The sequence below is a fragment of the Pithys albifrons genome, chromosome 3, assembly GCF_047495875.1.
Source record: "Pithys albifrons albifrons isolate INPA30051 chromosome 3, PitAlb_v1, whole genome shotgun sequence".
Classification (NCBI taxonomy): Eukaryota; Metazoa; Chordata; class Aves; order Passeriformes; family Thamnophilidae; genus Pithys; species Pithys albifrons.
In genome coordinates this window covers 5524772-5551174 of record NC_092460.1, presented here as the reverse complement: position 1 = coordinate 5551174, position 26403 = coordinate 5524772, and the positions used below count along the sequence as shown (strand labels likewise).

Here is a 26403-nt window from a genome sequence, read left to right as displayed (position 1 = left end):
CTTAAATGTTAGCTTCTAGAAGTTGATTTTTCCAAGCCCACTCTTCACATACTAATTGATGCCCAGGTATCTGCACACCCTGTCCTGTCAAGGACAATCTTGCAACAGAGAGGGCCAAAATAACCCAACCCCCCAACAATTTGAATCCCAACAGATGAAATGCTCAAGTCATAGGATTGTCTTCACAGCTTTCTTGGGCAGCCATAGGCTTTACCCTCCCAAATCCTCATCAAACACAGTCAATAGAGTGAAAAGACCATCATCCCCTTTAAAATGGATCTTTCTCTTTCTGTTAGAAGTGTGGAAGATGAGCCCTGAATGCCATCACAAATCAGCACGTATTCAGGCAAACAAAGTGCCCCTTGTTTGCCCCACTCCCTCGATAACCAGGGTGTGGGGGATGTGGTGATGCAACGGTGCCAACCGACCCAGCTACACAAGAGGCTCTGCCTTGGAAGTGCTTCAAATAATTAAGCACACAAGGCATAAATTTACTGAGATCTGAAAAGCAAATGAGGTCAGTCTGCTCTCATTTTCTTCATAGACTGTAAGGAAAACAAAAACTACAACAATATTAAGAATGATGTTTGGCCTTTTCTGCCAGCACAGCTCTGTTTCGTAGGACATGGATTTTTTTTTCAGGCCCTTAACCAGCAGAGCTTTGCCAGAAACAGCCCTAAAGTAATGCAATTACATTGGCCAAAATCATCATTTTGCCAGGGATTTCATTCTCTCTGGGGACTGGTTAAGCTGTGTGAGTAAAGAGCCATCAGCAATCCCTTTCAAGTACAGACAACCCTTAAGTAAACAGAAGGAAAAAAGTAAGTATGACTGTTTAAATAAACTGTATTACAACTTAGCACACTTAAAGACAAGTAAGGCAAAGATGATATTTAAAATATGAGGTTTTAGAGAAAAAAAAAGCCAAAACGCTGTAGGAATAACATCCTAATAACAGTTTAAAAAGTAGCAGATTCCAACCTACTTTATTTAATAGTTACATACAAAAGAGAGCAGCACTTATCCAGGACCTAATCTCCTTCTAAAAATAACACTTTGCTTTGGCATTTATTTCCTTTATCAAATCCGTAATCAGTTCTCCTAAACAAAACCCTCTGGAGATAAATAAACCCAAGTGGTAATGTTTTCTTGGTGGAAACAATTACTCACCTAACAGCAAAGTACAAGGTTGCCGGCCCTGGTTTCTTAGGCAAGTCATGGTCCAGCACACGATGATCCAGCTGTAGCCAGACACTCTGACCTCTGTGAAAACAGGTGGGGGAGAAGGTTAAAAACTGGGATGGGAAATACAGAAATGGGTTCTTTGTGGTGTGCATGTTTCCTCCAAGTGTTACTTTAAAAAGTTCAGGACTAAGCTATGAGGAAGGCAAAAATCTCATTAAATTATTTCCTTTTTTTCCTCTAAGTTTGAGATTTTCATACAATTCACTTTTGAATGTTCAAGAATGCTCTTTGACTCTCAATGACTTCCACTGACTTTCTCTGACTAGTGGTGGGATCTGATCTGTAGGAGAGGCTGGATGTCTGCCTGCAGCAGAAATGGGTCTCATCCTTCTGCTGCATAGGGATGGCTCAGCTCTGCAGTTGCATCCCCAACTCCTCCTGGGTCTGTCCCAACCCCAGCATGACAGAAACCCGTTTCAGAGCACAGAGGTTTTACCCCAGGCACACTCCTTAAGGCAGAAAGTTCTCTCTGCAGTGACTTCTCTGATTGAAATGGGAAGAAGCCACAAAGAAAACAAAAAATCTCACAAAGACACTGCCAAGAGAAGCTGTGGCTGCCCCATACCTGAAAGTATTCAAGGCCAGGTTGGACAGGGCTTGGAGCAACCTGGGCTAGTGGAAGGTGTCCCTGCCCACGGCAGGACTGGAACAAGATGATGTTTAAGATCCATTCCAACCCAAACCAGTCTGTGATTCAAACCCCAGTAAGCTCCCTGAGGACCCTGGGGAGCACAGAAACCTGTGGTTGCCCTGAAAGGCTGGGCCATGGGTGCCCTCCAGAGGCCACAAGCTCCATTCCAAGCACCCAGCCCTGTACCATATACCCAAGGCAGGCTCTGGAATCCCACTGGTGTTTCTGGGGAAGCCAACAGCTTTTAGGTAATCCCCTGGCAGCACTAAAAAGCTCACCATGAGGGAATGCCAGCAATCAAAAACCTCCAGAAGAATTTCATGGCAGCTCTCCTGGGGCAACATACAAGCCAAGTGCAAACAGCATCCTCAAGGGATTTATAGAAGAGCTGGAAAGAAAGTATTTTCCAACAAGTGAAAGGACAAGAATGTGGCAAAAATATTATAGAGACAGCCCAAGATGAGAATAGCTGGTAAAAATAACACAGTACTGGGGTCAGGGATCCAGAGCAAACTGCTCCCACTAATTCCATGAACACCAGCCTTGTCCCCAGGGCCAGTTCTGCACCTGCCCAGATGATCTGCCTCAGCAGTGTGGCTCCAAACACAGCTCTAATAATAGGGGTTTTGTTCAGGATTCCATAAAAAAGCAGCAATGGAGAGCAGCAGGAACCAATGTTATTCCCATTAGAGAAGAGGTTCATTTAGGGGCTGTATTAGTGCACAACTCCATGTCCCCACTGTCCTAAGTAGTTCTGCTCCAACTATTTTCGGGGAGCTGAAGGTATCTCCCCTGGACACACTGGCCCTGGGCAACAGACTCCTACCTGTTTTGGTGCAGGGTTTTGGTCCTGCACCCAGCAGATGTGGGGAAGCCACATTTCAGTGCCACACTGACAGATGAGCCTAAACATCAGGTGAGATTTCAATTAACCCAGCTGACTCTGGTCTGATGCCATGGAAGCAGATCTCCCACAGTGCTCCAGAGCCTGGACATAGCATCACACCCAGCCCCAGCTAGCAGAAAGTTATTTATGGGAAGGACTAACCTCATATTTTTCTCTGCTGCTTGGGAAATTTGGGTTTAAAAGACTCAATAATACATTTGAAATTCAAGGGCAAAGCAATAGGAGCAATTCATTTTGAAAATCAATGCAAAACTTTTTTGTTATTACTAAAAGTGCAGGAGGAAGAAAGCTGAGGATGCTCACATGGGAAATTATCACTGAATCAGTTTTTTCACCCTGTGAGACAAACAGGAAAAGTGAATGCATCAGGAAAGTATTTTACAAGTATTCTCTGGTTTGTACCCAGCAGATATTTTCCAAATATTTTCTGTTTTGTGCCTTCCCCTTTCCTCAGCCAAGCAGCACAAGTACAAAGCAGGAAAATCTTTCTTCTTCAGAAAAGTCATTCTTCCATCTCACCAAGCTGCCATAGTGTCAGAGATAAGGTTTCATATTGCAATAAACACACAGCTGTCTAAAATAAATGAACATACTTACGTATCATCGATAAACGTTATTCCAAAATACTCCTTTTCTTTCAGGTTGAAGTGTGAGGCCACCAGATCCAGTAACTCTCTAGACAAAAGTTTGGGCTATGGAAAGAATAAAATTCATTTCAGTCCAGGCTTTTCATATAAAATAATTTTTTTCTCTGCAAATACTGACATTTAAGCACACAAGGCCACATTAAAACCCTGTTGTACAATTCAATACAGAAGTAGCTCATCAGACTTGGGGCGTCTCCCTGGAGTTGTGTGGGATGTGGGAAGCAGGGAGAGGCAATTCTGTACTTAATCCATGACATTAATCTGAAGGGCACAGACTCTCTTTCTGGGGAGAAAGCAGCAGCCCAGGATTTCCTGCACTTACAGCAGAAGAGGTTTTTTCAACTAAGAAAATACTGTGTATTTGAGGATCTCATGCTTTGAGTTCTGCTATGGGAATTAAAGATCCTCAAAACCCTGTCTTGTCTTCCCATCTAAATGACAAAAACCCATCACCATGAGGGGTGTGTTTCATACAGCTTATGAATTTTGGTGAAAGCAAAAACTGAATGCAGAACTGATGGCAGATGTTTTGTCCACCATGAATGGGGAAACCCTCCTGCTAAAGCAAGTGGGAGGAAGGACACACTTGCTTGAGCATGACTGTTTATTGCACTTCTGTGACTTTCTCTAGTACCCAAAAGAGTGTGGTCTGTACCTGAACCAGCAGCTCCAAGTTCCTGTCATCGAGGAGGTGCACCTGGCAGTGCCGGCCCTCTGTCATCTGCAAAGACAACAACACATTCCTGTCAGGAAGGGCAGGATTTCTGGCTTTCCTGACTTGCACCAGAGCGTGTGCAGCTCAGGGACAAGGACAGTGTGTAGCAAGTGTCTAATCTGCATGGATGAGGGAACTGACTGCGAACCGAAGTCAAGCATCCTTCTCCAAGGACGCAGTCTGGGGAGCTGCCTTAGCACTCTCAGCTCCTGTCAGCCTCAAGCTGGAATTAAGGGTGCTTAGCAGCACTCAGGATCAGATAAAAACAACACAAATGCTATGAGAATTAAACCTGAGCATGAACCAGCCTGGCCAGTACCACAGCTACAAGCAGCAGCTGTGGCCTTTTGCTCTGCTGAGGAGCAGGGATCCATGAAACCCAAATGTATCCAACCCTCCCCACAGATGTGTCAGCCCAGATTTGGTCCACTGACCTCGTGCCCAGTCGGGATGGAGTCTCTACCAGCACATTAACATTTTCCCTTGGTGTGCTTCCATGAAGCATTACAAGCCATTGCCTCCATAAAATTCTTATATAGGTGCTGCACATGTCAAGAAGATGCTTGACCTCTATGATTATGAATGAGCTTTGCAACCTCTGATGCTGTATCTGAACCACCTATTTCGTGTCCCATTTATCTCTTGCAAACAAAGTCTCTTTCTCGCTTTAAGAGGCGAGCAATTCAGAAATAGCTGCACATTATGCCCTTTTAATATCTGTCCTTTGAAATCTAATACATTTCGATGAAAGCTTTTACATTATTTAATATCTGTTCTAATTCTGGCCCTTTCGGCAGCTTCAGTGAGGACCAGTTTTGCAACACTCTCCGGGTGAGAGCTGCTGAAGGAAACCTGGCTTTTATATCTATTCTCCCAGACTCAAAGTAACTCATTTTCCTGACAGCACAAGCTTCTCATGGACTACAAATTGTGAGCTGTGAGCAAAGGCTGGGGGTGGTTTGCTTAGATAGGGGCTCCCAGAGGGATTAAACAGCAACATGCAAGGGTTTCTCTTTTCACATCCCTCTGGCTCTGCAGAGAGGACAAGGACAGGGCTGAGCTCTAGTGCCACCAGAACCTCTCATCACCTCCTGCTCTGGCATGCTGCACACCCAAACCTTGCAGACTTAAAAATAAATACAATTTATACATGACTGCAGCAGTATGTGAAGAGAGCTCCCAGCTCCCCCTGTGCTGCCCCCATTTCAGCACGCGGCTGGGCTGCCGTGACACAGCCGCCTCTGTCACCACCCAGTCCCAGTTCTTCAGCACTAAGAACCCAAATTAACAAAGCTTCATTGTCTCAACTTATTGAGCTCATTTTAACCAAAAGCCGAGAGGGAGTGTCCTCCTGAGGAGCTCTACAAACAGGTCAGAGACAAGTGTCTGTGGGCACAACTCTCTCCAGTGTGTGAGAAAACCAGGCTGCAGCATTTGGGGCACCAACACTGGCAACTTACGGCACTGCTAAACATCATACTGCTCACCAAAACAGCAATATTGGTACAAGGAGCTTTTGCAGAGTGAGTCTAGTGGAAAGAAATCCCTTCCTTTCCTTTTCTCCCATTGCTATGAATATGAATTTGTACAGAAGTGACAGATGAAGAGTGACATGTCACGCACACGGGCGCAAGGCACAGGCTGCACCATCCTGGGCATGGGAGCAATCGCCTCCATGCAAAACATAGTTGTACCCCTTGGTGCTGCACTCTGCAGAGTCATCATCCCCCATGCCCTGCACTCCCACCAATACTTCATCCTTCAGGTTCTGGAAGCAAAGCTGCACCATCCCAATTCCAGCTTTTCAGCACACTCCCTGAGATTTGTCAGCTTTCTGAACACACCCCCTGGAGTCCTTAAGTGCTTTTCGATATGATCACAGGTCCATTTGTTCCCCAGAGGTGAAGGTCTGCCATTGTACTCATCACTAAGTTGCATGTTTCTCTATCAATTAATCATTTCATCAGCACATCCTTCAAGGTGCAGCATATTTCTGGCTCTGACACACTGTTACCAATTGCCCCTGTTGCGAAGTGTCTGATCCAATAGTGCTTTTAAATCATTCCCCATCTGTTGTTCTGAGATAGCACGAGGGTTGCCATTATTTAATTGTGAGCTGCTTTAGCTTTCACCCAGTGAAATCACATTAATCACTTCAGACTGTTTTAATTGCCTCAGTTGTCTGTTGTTAAGTAAAAAAGATTTCTATTATAGCAAACACATCCACAAAGCCTTGTGCTGAGGAGAAAGGAAGGTCGCTGGGAGGAATAAAACATAAAAGTAATACCAGGCATAATCTGTGCTTCTATTCAGCTATCCAAGGTAATTGTAAAGCACCTCAAAAGTAATTGAACCTCATGACACCGCTGAAGATAGATAAGATATAATTATTCCTGATTTAATTGATGAGAAACCATAAGGAAACAGCTTAGAAGTTTGATTTACAGATATAGATACAGACAACTTTTAGTACATGAGACTCCAGGAATCTCATGTCAGAAATCATTCAGCCACTTCCCAGAGCACTGGAAATCTCAGTTAAGAGTAGAAGATGACAGTTCTCAGTGACAAAGCACAGTGAAATACCACTGCAGTGACAAACCTGGCAGCTCCCACCTGTATCACCAGAGCTCTGTGTGGCCATGGGCTTGTGCCACCCTAGAACACTTTGTTCCATGGTGGGACATAACAGCAGCATCCAGGGCCGTGAAATGCCTGTTGCTGGCTGTAGCTCCATGATGAGAGGGGGGCTCTGGAACTCCTTCTGCTTGCCTCTTTGCAACCCTCTGCCACCCAGCCCATTCCTACATCCCTACTAGGATGCCTTCACCTGGGCTAAGACACAACATGGATACTCACTGTGTGGCACCACAGCCTGACCAGGGAACATGAATCTGCCAGCATGTGGTCACCAGCTTTCCATCTGCAGGCTCCAATCCCTAAACAAAGTGGTGTTAACCCAGAGAGTCCAGGTCCTTATCCTCCCTCCTGCAGAGCCAAGGCTTCAGCACCTAGCACCCTGGTTCCTGCAGCTGTGCAGGAACTCACTCCAAGTATCCCCACCCCATTCCTGATGGGGCAGAGAGCACTTCACTTGGCTTACTCCATTCTTACAAACACCAGAAGCAAATAACTCCAAACTTCCATCACAGAGTAGAACAAAGCCCATCCTACAACAGGAATGTCGCCCACCAGAGCAGTCATCTCCAGGAGACAGCTCTCTCCTTGCACAGAGCTGCCCCCCTGTGCGAGGCAGTACTCACATTTTACAAGTCTTTTTTGTACAGGAAGCAGAACCAAAAGCTTCAGAGGCTGTTGCAGCTCCAAACCCACCTCACAAGCTTTGGAGTGTCAATCTCTTTCCACCAGCCCTGGATGGTCCCAGCACAGTGACAGGGAGGCGTGACATGACTGAGGTGAACCAACACCACACACTCCAGCACAAGTATCAATAGTCTGGTCCCCTCCTCTTACCTGGAGAAGAGCTGGACAGCTTCATAAAGAGGACTTCATCACTGTGGCATCACTGAATGCAAAAGGATTTTGGCCATGGAAGAGTGCCTCCAGCTCAGCAACCGGAGACCCTGAGCTCCTGGAGCCGAAGCAGCAAAGGACTCGTTTTTAACTCCCCCAGTGACACTGGTGTGATTTATTTCCCCTCAGCACATCCGCTCACAGGACCATTTCCTCAGGCTTTGGGAAGGCTCTCTGGCTCTCAGGGCACTGGGCTCCTCAAAGACCAAACACCCCGGAGCCTTTGCCGACTCATTTTCCTTCATCTTTAATTCAGGACACCTTGCTAATCTGAACAATATAATTGATTTTCTATGTGGCTGGACTAATCCATCAGGAGATGAGCACAGCTGTCTGGCTCAGTCAAGGGCTGGTGTGAGCAGTCTTGAGATATATATATACACACACATCTGTTTTCAGCTTATTCTCATTGATTTTGCATTGTCTGTACAAATGAACAATTTTGCTGCATTTTAGCAACATGCCCCCACAAATTGGTCTTCTTAGCAGTTAATTTTAAAAGCCTGCTAATATTTACGCTATTATCCAGTAAAAGAAGTGGCAGCATAAAATTCATGAAGCATCCCTGTATCTCATCTCATTCCCAACAGGAAATTAGCAGAGGGCACTACATAGCCCTATTTTTGGTAAAGCCATACTGAGATACTGGGTTCTTATTGCTTGCCAAAGTCACTTGTGTGCTCTACACACAAGTAAGCAATAAATCCACAAAAACGGAGAGGCCTGGAAAGGAGACAAACACTGTCCAATGCAGAAATACAGTTATATCAGAATACTGCAGCTCTCCTAACTTACAGGCAGTGGGCTTTCAGCAAGAATCTGATTCACCCAAATCTTCAGTAAAAAAAGGCAGATAGCAAAGGAAAAGAAACACACAGTTCTCAGAATATCCACGTGTGGAAATTAAAGCATAAGGTGAGATTCTGATTATACATAACAAATGAACAGAATCATAAAAGGTTTCATATAGCTGGGAAGAAACATTTTGTCCTCCATTTTTTGTAACAAAAAATAAGAAATTCTCCATCTGAAATCATTGAGGTAGATTTTCTAAAACATCCATCCTGTAAAAAGAAAAAGAAATCAACAAGGCAGAGAGGAAAAAAACCCTACACTTCTTGACTGCTTAAACCAATTCCCTACAATATCCTGAGCCTGAATGTTTATTTGGGAAAAAACCATATGCAGGATATTTATGCTATTTCTCTTGGACAGAAACATCCTCCTCATTCGAAGATGGTTGTTACATGCAATATTTTTAGACATCCATGTGTGTCATCCAGTCAGGAAAAAAACATAAAAAAAAAAAAAGAGTAATTAGACAGGGTGTAAACAGGAAATCTCAAAAAAAACCCCTTAGGCCAAAAAAGAGCTGTCAGAATAACACATGTACTGAAGGACAGCTTAGGAATGGGAATCATGAAGGGTTTGAATCAGAAGCAAACCCAAATGTGTTGCACTCTCTCCAGGCCTGATTTCTCCTCCCAGAACTGTACAAATTACAGAGAAGTCGCCTGGGCCATATCTATCACTGACTTCTATTTTTAAGCCTTTTTTGTTCTAAAAAGGTCTGGAGTCTTCATTCCTAGGGAAAGCAATAAAAAAACCAAATCCAAACTCTCACAACTCTTTGGCCAAAGAAGAGAAGATTATACATAAGCTGTACATAATTAAGACAAAACTGGGAACTATTTCTACCACTGAAATGCTCAGAGGTCTGTACATGCATCCCAGCTGCTCTCACTGCGGATGTGCCACAGTTTGGGCTCAGCAGCCCATGTGTACACCCATTGCACTGATGGGTAAGTATGACCTGCCCAGGGACAGGGTGGTTGTGCCAAGGTCCTGCATCCACCTAAAGACTCATCACCAGGAAATTTAAAATCAACCCCCACCATCCAGCAAGGCTTCACCCCTTTAATACCCTAAATTCCATGACAAGTCTTTTGGAAGGAATAAACCTCTTCTCCCAGTTCTCCTCTTCCCTTCCTCCCAAGATAAACCCTTTCGTTCAGGCCTGGGTGCTCCTGAGCACCCACAGGGCTCTGCCTGGAACCATCTGAGTGAGACACCAGGGATTCAGTCCAGCTGCACTGAGCTATGCACATTATTCCCATAAGCTACTGGCAGGGTAACCACATGAAATTAAACTTCACTGGCAGGTGAGTAGCTCCAGAAAGTATTGTAAAGGCAGGAAAAAACACCTGCACTGATGCATCCAGTGATGGAGAAAAGGAAAGCAGTTTTACAAAAAATGAGCCTGTTTTAAAAGTGAGAAACTGGATTGTGATGCATCATTAGTACATATCTTATAAAAACTGGCTCATTTATTCCTTAAACAGGCACACCACTGTGGCTCAAGCAGTCAGAGCACTAAAGAAAATCCTATAGGTAACAAAAAGCCAAAGAGCAATTTTCCCACTCACAGGGCGCAATGCTGTCCCTTTGCCACATTGACGCAGCATCCACACAAACTATGCCATGAGGGAGTCCCAGAATTCTTCCATCCTGCTTTTGGCTGGTGATTCAGAAGCAGCAGCACTGCTTGCAGGTGCACGAGCCCAGAGAACCCGACTAGAACTTTAAAGGATTTCATCTCCAAATCCCAGCCTGAGCTGCACCTCACCTATAAAGCATCACCAGTAATTTGCTGTAAGGGCTTTGGGTTTTTATCCGAACCTCTCTTCTGTAAACCATAAGCCTATAAGAGATTTCAAAGCTTAATACTGAAGCCCCTACACAGACTTCGGATTTCCACTGGCACTTAGGTGGGTTTTTCCTTTTGGTCCTGAAGGCATTTAGGATCATCTCCTCAGCTGCATCAGATCAGCATTGCTTCACTGACTTTGGTACAACCAGCCAGCTTATGTCTGGCTCCTGAAACATGCACAGCCTGATCAAAATAGAAAATCAGATGCAAGAATGTACTCCAATATGGAGCTGCCCTAACTAGGCATATCTCAGGAAAATAAAAGCCTTTGCTTTTCTTTTGGAAGGAAGGGGCCTGCCTGCAGCTGGGGGAAAAGGAAAAAAGTTATAATGGTTTAAATGACCTCAGAGTTTCCTGGTGTGTCTGTTGGGAGAGCAAAGCCTCATCGTGTTCCAGCACTTGGAGTTGCTCAAAACTTTAAGGAATAAGCAGAAAAATAAACAGAAGTTTGGGGTTATACCAGCATTTCTAAGGAAACTTTTTAAAGGATCTGCATAGGTCTCCAAAAACACCATGATGCACATTTTGGGGAGCCTCTCTGCAGCCCACAAGTGCTCCCTGATCAATGTCACCCAGTGTCCCATGGTGGAAGGTGCTCAGGGGGAAACAGATGAGGATTAGAAATGCTCCACTCTCCCACAAGTGAAGATCTAGTAAACATGCCCCCATCCCCCTCCCACATCACATCCCACTGCATGCCTCTGCACCCCCTCCTTTGCCAGAGAGGGGAGCATTGCATGAGTCCCCAAGTGATGCCTCCTCTGCATGGGCTGCCCTCCTCTCACAGTGTCCTGGACTCACCAGTACATCCTGCAGAACATCAAGAGTCAGGTCTGGGTCCAAAAACTCAGGTTTTCCCAGTCTCCACCCAAACCAGCCCACGCAGACTGTGGGTTCCTGCTGAGGCACTGCAGTCTGGCTCACAGAGACATGATAAACCCCCTGTGATCCCTTTGAAGGCAATGGCAGAGCTTCTACCAGCTTTACAAGAACAGACCATGTCTCCAGACATACTGCCTCACCTTCCTAATCTTTAAGTCATAAAGAAAACTTTGGCTGAAGTCCTGGCTCCAGTGTAGTCAATTAATTCTGCCATTAATTTTAATAGGGTCAGGATTTTGCCTTAAATCCTTTGTTCTTGCTATTAACCTTTAACAGAAGCCAGTATCTTCTTAATGTTAAATAGCCAGTGATGCACAAAAGTGGCTGGCTTTACCTTTCACCCTTTGTGCTATGGCAAGACTGCCCAGAGGAGTTGTGGATGCCCCATTCCTGGAAGTGTTCAAGGCCAGGCTGGATGGAGCTCTTAGCAACCTGGACAAAAGATGCCTCTTGCCTACAGTAAGGGGATTAGAACTAGATGACCTTTAAGGTCCTTCTCTATCCAGGCCTATTCTATTTCATCTCACCAGTGTGACTCCAAGTGCCACCTTCATCCTCCTAAAGTGCTGCACAGCCCATCGTGGCTCTTCACATTCCCATCCCAACTTTACCCACAGCAATTGCAGGGACTGTACAGAAACAGAGCCATTCCCATCCTCAGGGTGTTCTTTCTTAGGACTAGCCACACAGAGACAGACACTTGAAGAGACAACTGAATGACATGCACAGAAATAATGTTTTATTTTTCTCCAGCCTGTCTCATCTTAAGTGCAAGTTTTGCACTTTGATGCCCCTTTGATGATTCTTTACATGGAAATGTTGGCTCTGCTGAAGTTTGGCAAAGAGTTAGAGATAAAACACAGTGCCTGGAACAGGGTGCTGAGAGGCTCCCAGGGTTGGATGGCACCTTCCTAAAATAGCCATGTGAACTGGAGATACAATGAGAAAACTGGCTCCTGCAGAGCATCAACTGACTTTCATGTAAGCCCCACCAGCTGAGCCAGTGAAACAGTCTGGCAAATGAACAGCTCAAGTGCTCTCCCTCACTGCAGGCACTGTGGCTTTGCAAGGCCAACTGCCAACACACTTTCCATGCAATTCAGTTTTTCCCCATTTATTCTATTTTTTCTCACTGCAGGGGATGGCAAATCTAAGGGGCTCCTTCATTTACTCTATTGATGGTGTGTAGTGGATAACAGGGCACAGCCTCTTGTGGTCATCAGAAAGATGCCACTCATCAGAGCAGGTCATGCAGCTCCAAATCTCATTCTCCTCTCCCAAAATTCTGAGAAATAATATTTACCACATTGCAATAAAAACAACCTCTCAAAACTCAACAAAACCAAAGAGCAGTAATAAATTAAAATCCAGGAAACAAATTAATTCAATCATCCTCAAAATGATAAATCCCATAGTCCAGCCAGGAGATAAAGCCCTTTGCCAACAGCAAAATAAAAGCAGGAGAGTTGCTGCTTCTTGCTTTCTACCAGGAGCATGCAATGTAAAAAACGTACCCCTCTCCTCCCCACAAGGAAATGTTGCAGTGTGGCTGCCCTTCCTGATGCTACCCATGGTTGTTTCCTGTACTTGCTGCTGCTCCATCCCGCAACTGGGGTGCAGGGGTTGTTCACTCACGACCTCTTGCCCCAGCACAGGGATGAGCACACTCAAGAGGCCAGGCAGTATTGACTCCCATGGCAGGAGGCAGAGGAACAAACTGCTGCAGAAAAGCCTTCCCTGGCTCTGCTGGCCCCAGACTTTCCAGCTGACAATCAGCATTCAGGCAGCATTTCACCTCTCCTGACACTGCCAAAGGCCACAGGATCTTGCTGGCAGCGTTATCACAGATGCTGAGTCCTTCTGACAGAGGAGGAGAGGTAAGCCATCCTCTTGAAGGAACCTTGTTGCATGAGCATTCTTAAAGGTGTCTCATGCTGAAAACTGAAGTGTTTCTCAAACAAGTCATATCATTTCACAAGTGCTGATGTACCAGTCCTACCACTTTGCAATGTATATAAAACAACAGCAAGAAAAGAAGAGGCAGGCAACTCTATGACTAATCCTAAAAAAAAAATTAGAAAATCAGGAAAATTAATAGGAAACAATCAGTACAAATCTGCTACAAATATCAAGTCAACGAAATCCAACATCTGCTTTCCTTGGCAGAACACAGCTAATAAATTTGTGTCTGGTGGAGACATGCTTATCACCAGCAGTGCCGAGACACTGCAGGCAGGTCATTACCGCACACAAGCTCATGGTGATGTTTTGTTCCAGTGCAGTCTCCTGGGAATTCAGGGGGGGGAAAAAGATTCTGTGGGATCTGAGAGCTTTTCTGATGTTCCCTGACAGAACAAATGCAATATGGCAGCCTAGGGAAGGACATTGCATGGAGGCAGCAGCATCCTCTGTCCCTGAACAAGCAGTGCCCAACATGCAGCAGGGCTGGACATCTGCCCTCCCATAACCTGTTCTGACCTTTGCTCCTCGACCAGGAGGCAAATCAGTTAAGCTCCTGCTTCTTTGCTTAAGTCTCTACAACATGAATCTCAGGAGACAGTCTGTGCAGAGCTTCTGGTAACTTTTCCTGTGTTCTACCCCATCTCAGAAGCCATCCCCGAACCACATGAACAAATTCAGATTTCCCTGTAGTGGGAACAGTTACAGAAAACTAAAAAAAAATACCCTTATAGAAAGTTTTCCAGTCCCCGGAGACCTGCATCCTGCCCTTGATGCCTCTTGGCCTCTCCTCAGCCCCGAAGATCTCCTCCATCTCTAATGGCTTCTCACAGGATGCTCCTCTGTCCCCTCCACCACCTTCACCTCACCCCCGGGTTGGGTTTTTGAGGGAAGGCTCTTGAGGCAAAGCAAGCGCTGACCAAATATCTGCCAGCCTCTCCAGGCAGCAGCACATCCCCTGAAAGCATCTTGAATCTCTTCCTCTCCTGCCCCATCCGAGTCCTGCACCCAGCTCATTCCTTGTCTGGTCCTCATCCTTCCTCTGGCCTTTTCCAGCCACTCATGCTTGGCAGCAGCCCTTCAAGGACACCCAGATGCCAGCCTTGAGCAGCCATTCGGTAAGAAAGAGATGACAATTTTCAAAAAGGCTATAGCACAACTCCATCTGCACTGCCTTTTAATCTATAACTCTTAAAAATTGCAAAGAGCATGAAAATAAAGAAAAGCCCGAAATCCTGAGCCTTCTCTAAGAAGTCAAAATAGCAGGTATTGGGCAGGAGCAGGCAGTGAGCATGGTGAGGAGCCAGCATGCCAGTGCCAAGCACCTTGCCAAGCACTCAGAGGGGCTGATTTGGGGGGCTCCACACTCTGCTTTTTGGATCAAAGGCCCTTTCTCAGCAGTCGTTACCCAGCACCATGCACACCGCTGCATCTCCAGCCAACCTCTTCACAAGAGTTTTTTTGGAGAATGAGAGGGGTGGGGACCTTACAAGGAGACATTTAATAGCTGCATGCTGAAAGGAGTTACTGTACCAAGCTCTGACCGCCTTTTCTTGGGACTCATGAATCTGTGCTTTGTTTGGGTTAAATCGTATCTCAGAGCAGCCTATAAGAGTAATCTCTGAAAAGAGGTTTTCTCTACAACAAAAAGTTACAGACCTGCTCTCCAGCTACAGCAAAGTTACCAGAATCCAGCTTGGATTTAGCCCTTTTCTAAAGCAGCCAAGGCAGCACTACAACAAAGGCAGGAAAAAGCAGCTGTAAATGCTGGTGTAAACAAACAGCCCCTTATCTCCACAATAGAGTGCAAAATAAGTTTTTATGGACTGATGCTTCAATGCAAAGAGAAGAATAAGTAGAAAGATTTCAGCCTGTACCACCCATATAATACCCCAAAACAAACTCTCTGTGCTGCTTTCTGGCTGTCAGTTCTCCTGCACTGAAGCTCTGAGTTCTGCACAATGTTTAACGCAGGGCACACTCAAACAACACTAAACAACATTATCTGTCGCTGTTAAACATCAGAAATTAAAATATAGCCTCTTACCTCCACATCACACACCCTGCTAGTTTAAAAGAACTGAAGAAATTCCAGAAGCACTCACAGCATGCACATACTAAGCCCTCATGTTTTCTGGACATTCGAGCTGGGGGAAGAAGGGAGACACGATCCCAGACTTCTTCCGTTGCCATATAATCTGAAGGAAGTGACCTTCGCATTTGTTGCTTTGATTATGGATTCAGAAACAAAAGCCCTTCCACTGTGAGTCAGGGGACACAAGGGGTTGAACCGGGATTGTTAAGAATGGAGGCAAGCTGGGTAAGCATTACAATTGTATTTTTTTCCTTTGTAATATTAACCCCTTCATTGTGAAATGAAACCAAGTTAAAACCCAGCAGCTACCAAGAGATGCCATAACACAGATGCCAGTTTTGAGGCAGTGATACCTCTGCCCGTGCCAGCCCCTGCACACAGCTCACGAGTCCCACACCAGCAGCTCTGTGCTCACTGAGAGCTGCCACTGCCCCTCCAGCTCTTCCACCCCTCTCATCCACGGGACAGGAGGGGCCTTGATGTCAGAATTTGGCACTACAGCTTGAAGTCACTCCCACTTTCAACCCCTTGGAGCAAGACTGAGCTCTGCAGCAGCCTCACTGTTGCATCTGAAGGACTACAGGAATGCAGATAACCAGAGCTTGTCTTCTCAGCAAACGTGCCCTCACTTCACACGCTTACACCTCCACTGTCCCTTCCTTGCAACTGACTTTCAGGTACAGGGTTTCACTGGATTTCCCAAACTTCTTTCCAAAGTGTGGGTTTGCTGCCTCTGATGTGGGGCACTGCCCTCTGGAGAGAGATCCAAGAGTGTGGACATAGTTTACACCCTTGGCCATTAATCTAATTTTGCACTGGGATCGGGGCTGGGCTCCAGGAGTGCTCTTTGCTGCTGGTAGAGGTGCAGGAGTAAATTATGTACCTGCTCTTCTGCTGCTCCCTTTGGAGACTGTTCTCTGTGTGCAAAACACAAAGCTGTACATCATCTCCCTCATTTCTTCTGCTCTGACAGATCAACCTACAAGGTTTCACACACCTCCAAGTTTGATACAGTAGCACTAACTGTGTAACTGTGTCAGGCACAAACACTCAGATCTCCTCCCAAAGAAATGTCAACAACTATATAACACTGTTTTTACTGCAAATATAAAAACTAGAACACCAAAGAACTGTGCACCCAAATCCAGAAGGCTGCAACCTCCAGAGCTCCAACCTCACCTCCAGGAAGGTACACAAGAGGCACAAGATCCCACATCTACACTATTACATGCAGCTACTTCAAAATATAAAATACAAATCTGTTTCTCTTTCACAAACACAGCCCAGGATTATTAATTTCCTAATTTTCTTTTATGTGCTGTGACTACAGATACCCAAACTTTTAAATAACACCACTGACTCACATCCCCTGGCTGCACAAATTATGGTAGGAAGGCTGATGCCAACAGAATAACCAGCCCAGAACCACAGCATCCAACATGGACTGGGAGACAGAGACTGGGGGAACATCACAGAATGCTACCAGGGCAGAGGAGAACCAAAACAGCTCCACCTGGGAGCGAGAATGATGTCTTTTGTTTAGTTGGATGCTCTTTATTCAGTTATTTGTATTCCCAGATGAGCAGTCACTATGCACAGAGAGACAAACCATGAAGACCTTTCCACTTTAGTTTTTATAATCCAGGGATATATTTTAATAGAAAAAAATAAGATCAACACCCGGAACAAACCAATTTGTTTGTCTCAGAATGGAAAGTAAGAACCTCAGGGTCAGACTTTTGAAAGCAACACCTCAGAAATGTAGCTCCTACTTGTCAGAGATTCCAAGCCCTCTTGGTCCAAACAAAGTCCTCCAAACAGGAGGCTCTGTGTACTGAGTGTTTGAGACTAACAACAGGCTCCATGAAGCTGCAGAGCACTGTGTAAAGCCAGAGCCTTCCCGACACTGCTGGGGAGAGAAGCAGGGCTGTCTGGTCCACCCAATCACACAGCGTGAGTAATCCCAGAGTTATCCCAGATGCCCTCGCCTGGGGCTGCCTCCCTGAATTACCATCAATCCAGACACCTCCAGAGGGCAACTTGCCCCAGTTACCCCAGACACCTGGGATGCAGTGAGGTGCCAGAGGTGTCTCGCCCTCCTTGTTTAATTCAGAAGAATTAGCTTTGATCAAATATCCACCTTTTAAATAGCTGCAGACAAAGAGTTGCCTTTTTTCCCAAAGTTACTTTATAAAAGCCAACATTCTCATAGTCATGAGACTACAAAAGCTTTCCAAGCAATGCTCAATATCACAGGTTTCATAAAAAAAACCCCATAAGCTGGCCCCACATCAGGCAGGAGTGTGCCAGGTCAGGTCCAGACAGCTGGTCCAGACTGCACCAGCAACCTGAGGGGTGGCAGCCAAGGCAGTTTTGGGAAACGATTTCAGAGCAACAAAGTTGCATTTGTCTCCAAAACACAAACTCCAAAGCCCCAAAAATAAGACGGAAAATAGACAGTGAGTCATGTTTCCTTAGAGAAATGACGTGAAGGTTACCTGGGTGGTGCCAACTTCTGCCCTGCTGGCATAACCACAGGGACAGGAATAACTGGAGGAGAAGAGCACAGCTCCTCAGAGGATCCAAGGCTTCCAAACAAATACAGACCTGAGCTGTGCAATTCAGCTGTACAGAAAACTTTTCTAAATGAGAAGAATTGGAGTTTCAAATAAATACAGTGCACCCATAAGAGGTGGGAAGCTTTGGAGTCAAGCTGCGTTTGGGGATGGCAGCATCACAGCCCCTCACCAAAGGGTACGTGACCCTACAGTGAATGCAGCACATCCCACCCTCTCTGATGAGGTGAACAGATGCAGTGTGCTTGCTGTGAGGGAGGAATTACTGCCACTTTTACTATGGCTTAGCAAATACCACCTTTCACACCTGCTAAGTGTGTGATGCTAAAGGGGTTTTTGTTCTGATTTTCACGTTTTGTAGATTTTAGGAACACAGTAGTTGTAGATTTTTAGAGGGTTAATATTTCTAACAGTTTAAGTTTCATGCTTTTCTATCACTACCCCTGGCCCAGAACAGGGAGCACAAATTCCTTTAGTTAATTAATCTTGTTTAGACTCCTTTCCAAGGTAGAGCTGAAGGATATCAGGAGGCCTACAGAATGAAACAAACATAGGTCAGAGTGACCCAAAAGCCAGAACTGGATGAACTCCAAAAGACCTTTGTGTGCCTGAAGAAGAAGAGCTGATGAAGACAGAGGGTCTTGACGACCCCAGACCCAATTCCAAGGGGTTGGACAGGGGTGGGACTGGGGCTGGACTGAGAAATGTGTAAAGCAATGATTGGAGAGATCTTACTATAAAAGCCATGGAAACAAGAACTGGGGTACATGCATGTCATCATGTATTCCTGTGGGCTGTAGGCCTGTGTTATTAAAGGACCTTTACTTTTTATCTTACCCTACACTAACGTGGCTTGAAGTCCTGTTTTTTGAGGGAGGGGTCATTCACGGCATCATGTGCCTGCCCAACCAGATTCGCTGTGGGCTTCAACTCCTCCAACACAGTTGCCTTAAGCTGTGGCAACCAGACATGTCCAGCCCAGCAGTAGCCAAACAACTCCACACTCATCATGACAGGGACTTCTTTGCCTAGAGAAGCCACCTTTCTAGAAAGATCGTTCCCCTCTTACTTTTTTCCTGTCTATCTCCAGCCTCAGTTTCCCTCTCCCACTTGTATTTTTTTCTGCTGCCTTTTTTTTCCTACCTGTTTGCTTTCCCATGCTTTCTTTCAAGTTTGTGGTCAATTTGGAGATTGGGGGTTTTGACATACACCTGAATGGGGTCAGGATTGTTTTTTTTTAGTGATTGGTGTCTCCCCTCTCTTTCCTTGCTTGCACAACATGTACTTTTCATGCTATGTAATTCTTGCACTGCTCCCTCCCACCTTCTAGCTTCTTAACTCCCATCTTCCAGTCCTTTGTCTTCCTCACCCATGCACAAGACAGTAACCTGCCCTCATTAGACACCAACAAGCATGGTTTTCTCCAAACCACACATCCTCTTGGTCCAGTCCACATCCCCGTACTCAAAAAACACTGGCCCAACTAAACAGCACATAATCAGCAGTGCCACGGGTGTAAGTGCTGTGTACAGTGACTTTTCCATCACCATTCCCAGCTCTGCCAACACCACACACCTGTGCCTAAAAGCAAGTGGGGAGATACAGAGTGGGGCACCCATCACCAGGACAACACCTATTCCACGTCAGCTGGAAAAGCAGCCACAGAAATGTCACAGTCTTAATCCTGACATTGCTTGGACTGCAAATCATGGCTTTTAATGGCTAAACCCAGCACATTCAAGCTCTTCTCAGCATTTTGATGCCACTTTCCCCATCTCCTTCCCCAAAACTCCACTGATGCATGTTTAAATGAATGACAGATCAATTAGTGGGAAAAGTGTACATGTGTATTTGTGTGTGGGAGGGTATTTAGGCTAATATATTCCAGCACTGATAGCTTTATCCTCTTTGCAGTCTCTGAGAATGAACTGGCCTCCATCTGTACAGAAGATTAGTAGAATCACTAATCACTAATTATGACTCAGAGGTTTTAAGAGCAATGCAGACTGTACAAGCATGGCCTGATTTTTAGAAAATGAGGAGACAAAGATAGCACAGTGCTATTTTAAGCACATGGACAGTCCATCCAAGATCACAAAGCGCTGCAGTGACAATCCTAGCAAAGGGAGTGACAGAGCTAAACACTCAGAAGGGCAAAAATGAAGCACGTGCCTGAAACACTTTTAGTTTACCTTTTCACACGGCTCCTGTCCAGAGCAAGCTCACCAGCCTCTCTGCATGAGACCAAAACGGAGATTTATCCAGGCAAGCTCATACAGTGATACCTTTGTACAGGACTCTGCTTCTGAAAAGTGGCGCCAGCGACATTCGAAATCTAACGCATTTGTGAGCTGCGTCAGATCAGAGAAAAAAATATTTATACAGGCCCAAGTGGATCATGAATAGAAGGCACTGTTTGAAACTGGCACTGTGACACCCCAAAGGAAATGAGATGAAGTTCACAGTCTGGTTGTGAAGTTTGTCTATGAGAGAAGAGGGAGAAGCGGTACAAAAATCATATTTTTCTTTGAATAAACTCTCTCAAACAGAAAACACTATATCATGAGCTCAGATGGAAATATGTCTGGCAGAGAGCTTTGGAAAGCCGCTGTTGGAATCAGACAGAGCCAAGTTTAACTCTAAGCTGTCAGGAGACAGTGCCCAGAGCTAGTCCTGTTCTCAGCTCCTCTAGAGGCTACCCAAAGTCCCAACCATAGGGACACTTCCACATGCCATGTTTGGACATGATGGGGCTTTCAGCAGAGCCAAAGCTCTGCAGGTGACGTGCGAGCAGCATCACAGCATTAGATCCGATCCCTTCAAAAAGAAAAACAGCTGGATAAAAGCAGTCAGAGCAAAGCTGTTCCAGGGCAACCGGTAATCCCCAGTGCGCAAGTTGAAATCATTGGAGGGACAGAGACACACAGTCAGTGTCCTCTAAAAAATGACTTGTAGCTCCCTTTGGAAAGTCCTGACCCATTATGACACCTGAGATGCTTCTGCTAAGCATCACTCCCAGGGTCTGTCTGGTGTGGAGGAAGGAAAGCTCTGCCCTGGGAATGCAGTCCCCACTTTGTGCTCCCTCTCACTGCTCCAGCACTGCTTTTTGTCACTGAGGAAAGAGAAGGAAAAAAGACACCTTGACTTGATGTCAGCATTTTTCATAATGCAAAGCTAAGGTGTGGTAGCAGAGGAAATGTGGTGCTCACTATCCAAACCAACTACGTTAGCACCAGAGGAAACAGAAGTCAGTCACTTCCTCTCTCGCTCCTCCACCCCAGGTACGTATTGGCCAGACACAAGTACAAAGCTGATTGATTGTGCTTCATCAGCAAAATGTTTTCACTTCACACAGAGGAAATGACCTTTCAGAGGTTAAAAAGCACTTTGTCCAAAAGACCGATGTGAAAATTTACACGTTTACACTAGAGTCAATCAGCCAAATTACCAGTGTAACTGGTAATCACAATTATTTGTAAACTGCTTAATCACAGAGATGCTCTCATACTTGATTTTGTGTCCAGCAGATCAATCAACATGTCACTGTATTCTGCAGGGAGTCAGGGGACAGTTTGCCTGGTTTCTCTTCTATTTTGCATGGAGCAGACAGACTGACACACATTTAACCCTGACACTTAAGCATTCACTTGAGTTTTTCATTTGTAAGAGTTGGCTGCATCATGAGATAGACTTTGATGCAATGTCTCACTCATGCTTAGGACATAATGAGGAATCACTGTGCTGCAGGATATATAGGTGGAAATTGGCATTGATACTTCAGGGGAAGATTTGCACCAAAATCTGTTAGTGTTGACATCCCAATGGTAATGCAGTTCACTAAACAAGGGATAGATGTAGATCATGAAAGTTTTTGGCTTTTCTACTGCTTATTAACTTCATTTATATAAAGATTTCACTTTGTTTTATTGCTCTATAATTAACTAAGACAGGTGGCCTACAAAACCAACATGTGGAGAGCCACACAGAAAGCTTTCTTTTGGAAGAACATCAGGACACCCAGAAATGCAATGCTGTCCCATCTTGGGCATCAGGAGTGGCTCTGGAAAGACCACTAAAGCCCACCTGCAGGCCCCAGCTCCACAATATAATACAACCCCCTCACTCCTTTCTCTGGCAGGAAATGGGAACCCTTGCATTTATGCTGAATTCACACCCAGGATTTTTTTCAAGCCCTAACAGCCCCAATAACTCACACTGACTTGCTGCTGTTAAAAAGAGGACCTGTGCCAGCTTTTCCATCAGCTGTCTCTGCAAATCTGTTATTTCTAGGGCAGGCTTTAAATGCTCCCTGCCACGGACAAGACAGTGTTCTCCCTGGCATACAACCCAAGCTGTCAGAGGATAAACTCACAGCCCCATCGCCTTGCTTGAGTTCAGGGGTTATTTCAGAGTGAAAGAGGACACCCCAGCAATGGTCTGGCTCACAGACTCCTCCAGATGAATAGGCTGTGGGCAAACAGGATATCCATTCACTTTTGGCAGGTGGGACAGATGATGGCAAGCACCCTGGAGCAGGGACCAGAGAAGTGCCTGAGCTTGGCTTGCTCAGCTGAGACTGAAGTTCCTGCACCAGTGACCAGGTAAGACCTTGGAAGGTGTTTCCTATTCACACATGCCAGAAACATGAAGGCTAAGGAGGAGGTGACTGACAAAGGCTGGTTTGTTCATGTTGGGGTGGGTTTTAGTTGTACTTAAAGCTGCTAAGGCAGGTAAGGGCTTTATGCTGGCAGAGAGGATTTCAGCCTCCCCTGCCCCGTGACCACCTCTGCACCTGCCAGCTTCACAACAGAGGTGAGAGCCCTGCACAGGCATACGAGGGTGTCAGTAGTTCTCCAGCTGGGTCTGTTGTGAGGCTAGCAAGCATTTTATATCACAAAAAGACCTGAAACCTCCCCTCACCGAACCAACAAGTGTAGCAGCCTAGGGAGAAGGAATCCTACTGGCTTTCCCTTCACCACAGTAATGTACTGATGATTAAACAGAGTCCTGCTAGCAGTGTCCAACTCACCCAAAAACAGGCACTTGCCCACAAAACAACATGAACCCCAAACACAGATCAAAGTGATCTGAAGTCTCCAGGGCTGACTAGCAGCATAAGCACTTGTCAGCTCATCACTTGCATGTAGCTCAGTGACACAAAGTTCTGCCCTGTTGCCTGATCAGTTACAGCACGTGCAGCCCGGGGAGTCCTCAGAGAGGGCAAAAGTGTAAATTTTAGTCAAAGGACTCTGTAAATAAAACCAGTGTTATTTTACACATCTTGAATACAAATGCAAAGGAGTTATACAAATATAAGTGGTCTCCAAGATGCCAGGCTGGGAAAGGACTTGGTTAAGCAGCTGTCCTTTTGCTCCTGTCTTGCTTCACTGAGCCCAAGGTGAAGAAGTGTAACCCAGAACAGCTGAGTTCACTCCTGTAAGGAAAGGTCACCCAGCTACCATCTCTAGCTATTTCCATAGGTTGGAGCACTTAAAAAATTTTGGAGAAAAGGTATTTAATTCAATCTCTTGCAGGGCTCTGGTATCTAAACAGTTGGGTGATATTTAATGCTGTGAGCTCAGTCCTGCACTGGCTGGACTCAGCCAGAGGGCTGAGGAGCCAAGACTCCAGCACAAAAAGCAAAGTGTTACGCAACCCAGCAAGGAAGAGCTGCAGGGCATTCTTTCAGGCATCTCACTTTAATACACCCCAAATTACCACTAGGAAATTTCTCATGTAAAAACGTGAGAGTTGCCTTGTGTCTGCTGAGTTTCATTTCCCAGGGATGACCCTTAGAGTATTGAGCATGAAGCAACAGGTCCCTGCATGTCCCCAGTAGTTAGGCTGTGACAAGCCATGGGCTGAGGAGAGAAGGGAAGAGGTATTCCCTGTCTACTCCCCTGGCTCAATGTCTACCTGGAAGGATGACAGAAAGACCAATCTTCTCTCTTTACTCATTTTCACTTTTGGACACAGGCACAAGTCAGTGATGGTTTTCATAAAGACAAGATTAACCCAACAGCAACTGGGACACAGTAGGGTTTGGGCAGAGATACAGTCACACTTTGTTTTGGAAAAAAATCTCTTTTCACTTCAAGCCAGCCATCAGAGAATGGCAGTTGAACAGGCTGAATACAGTTGCTGTCAGAGCTAGTCCTCACCAAGCCATTATTCCAGTCCTGGAGGGATGGGGTTTGCATTCATGGGGATGCAGCCGACAGTAAAAACAGTCCAAGCTCCACACTCTTTATGTGAACAGACTCCAAAGATAACACCCATACAGTACAGGTGTAGCTGGATTTTATTTATAGAGAAAGCAGAGAGACAGGACTCCATCCCACCACATTCATTCAAGTCAGTAAAGGTGGGCAGATAAGGAACAATGATGCCTTTACTCCTGCATTCCCTAACCATCATGATCCATATTCCTCAAGTGACACCCATGTCATATACATCACAAAGTATTTACATCCATCATCCATACAAGATGCCAAGGATGCATTCCAGCACTTGGAAGCACTTCTATCACTAGAAAGCTGTTCCCCTGCTCCTCAGCATACATTAAAGCTAAATAGCAACAGATCCCTTTAGTATTAAATAGGCACAGATATCCTGTTAGCATGACTTTCCCATGGAAGTTAAATCTTGATGGTTCTGGAGAGCTGCTTGCTATGAGCTGTGTCATTCTCTGTATTGCAACACACCAGGGAGAGGGAAGAAGCTGCTTTGAAATATTCAACATAATGTAGCAAACACACACACTGACACTGGGACCAGGCACGCAGCACAAGTTTACACGTGAGACAAATACAGATACGCGCAGAAATAAACAACTGCCAGCAAAAACAGACTCCAAAAAAAGTGATACCATCCTCACTGCAACCAGATACCACAGTCACTGCAAGTATGGGGCTGTGTTTGCTGCCCGTAGGAGGGGGAGCCCCCCAGTTGTTGTTCCAGGACTCACTGCAGCCCTCCCAAGCAGCAATCCCTTTGCAATGCAAAAGACTATCACATTACAAGCTGCTGCTATTCAATAACACACACAGCAGAAAAAGCTACAGCCAGTCTGTCCCATGGGGCATCGTGCTCCCAGTGCCTGATGGCAGCACAGCTAGAGCTCAGCTCTGTGCCCCAGATGGAGTGCAAGGATGGTGTCAGCAGCAAGAGGAGCTCAGAGGGGCTGTAGCAGGGGGGACAGTGGGCTGCCAAAACACTTATACATAAACTGAACGATAAAACATATTTAGCACAGTAAATATCTCCCCAAACCCTGAATTCAGGCACAATGCTGGCAGTTCGAAAGCCACACCGGGCACCAGCTCAGATCCAGGTTAGGAACCGCTGAGTACTTTCCCAGCTCTGCTTGAGTGCTCTTCACCCCATCCCATCCCAGCCGCCTCACCGCGGGGTGCGCACAGAGGTACCACTCTGGAGAGCGAGCACGCATCCGTCAGGTGCCACGATGCTTTCCCAAACAAAACCTGGGGCGATGACCAGGGCTGTTGTTTTACCTGGTAAACATCCCGGAGGCCACACCACGCTCGCAGGGCTTGCCGGCACGCCCGCAGCCGGGCAGCGTACCATCGCCTCAGCGCTGCCACCGTCACCGTCCACACGAAGCGGCTCCCGCTGAACAGCAGATCCTCCACCCCGCACATGAACACCGAAGCCATGGGCTGCTCCGTCGGGAAAACAAACCCCGCGTCCCGGCTGGCTCCCGCTCCCTCGCTCAAACGCCTGGCATGACGGCAGCCTGGCTTTATACGGCGGGCGGCGGGCAGGGGTGTTGCACAGAGCCAGGGTCAAGCCTTAAAACAAACTTCTCTTTCACGGCGCTTCCTGGGCAGATTCCCAGGCATACCCCGGAGTCTGACGCCCAGCCAGCGGCTGCAGTAGCTCAGCCCTACCAGCAGCTCACACAGCAGCCTTGTCCTTAGCAGCTTATATAAAGCTCTGTTAAGCTCCAGTAGCTACCACTATGTTTTCTAATTAAATTTTAACCCTTTTGCCATATGCCCTGACAACAACCCCATTTAGGCGCTGCGGGAGGAGGAGGGAGCCGCCGGCCGGCGTTAAGCGCTGCCGCTCTCCGGTGAGCTGGGCAGGCGCTCCGCACACACAGCCCGCGCTATCTGCCTCCGACACCTCATTATCTGCCATACAGGGAACAAAGCTGTCATCGTTTGCTCCCGGCTGAGCCCATGCTCAAATTATACACTAGAAATCCTACTTGAAAAAAGCATCTCTGGGAGCCAGCCAGTGGAGGAAAGTGAAATAAAAAGGGATCATAAAATAACTTGTAAAGCACCTTAAAGAACAGACAGTTTCAACCCCCTGCCACAGGCAGGGACACTTTTTGCCTGGACCAGGTTGCTCTAACCTGGATTTGAACAGCTCTAGGGATGGGGCAGCCACAACTTCTCTGGGCAACCTGTGCCAGGGCCTCACCACTGCCACAGCAGTAGATGCACTAACTTCTCTTCCAGCTCAGATTGTGGC

General features: G+C 46.1%; 1 protein-coding gene across 3 annotated transcripts in view; it reads right to left on the bottom strand.

Moving 5' to 3' along the window:
• FRMD4B (FERM domain containing 4B) overlaps nucleotides 1–25652 on the bottom strand; it is an 83400-nt gene extending 57748 nt beyond the window's left edge. Inside the window, exons 1-4 of one of the 3 annotated variants that reach the window (XM_071550267.1) lie at nucleotides 25416–25652; nucleotides 4086–4151; nucleotides 3381–3475; nucleotides 1171–1263 (exon numbers count right to left, since the gene is read on the bottom strand). In XM_071550267.1, the coding sequence (XP_071406368.1) occupies nucleotides 1171–1263; nucleotides 3381–3475; nucleotides 4086–4151; nucleotides 25416–25577 (416 nt within the window). In that variant the 5' untranslated portion in view covers nucleotides 25578–25652. Of the gene's footprint in view, nucleotides 1–1170; nucleotides 1264–3380; nucleotides 3476–4085; nucleotides 4152–15277; nucleotides 15366–25415 lie in introns of those variants that run through there. The other 2 variants (XM_071550268.1, XM_071550269.1) reach the window with 2 other exon arrangements.
• Between the last annotated feature and the right edge of the window lie 751 nt (nucleotides 25653–26403).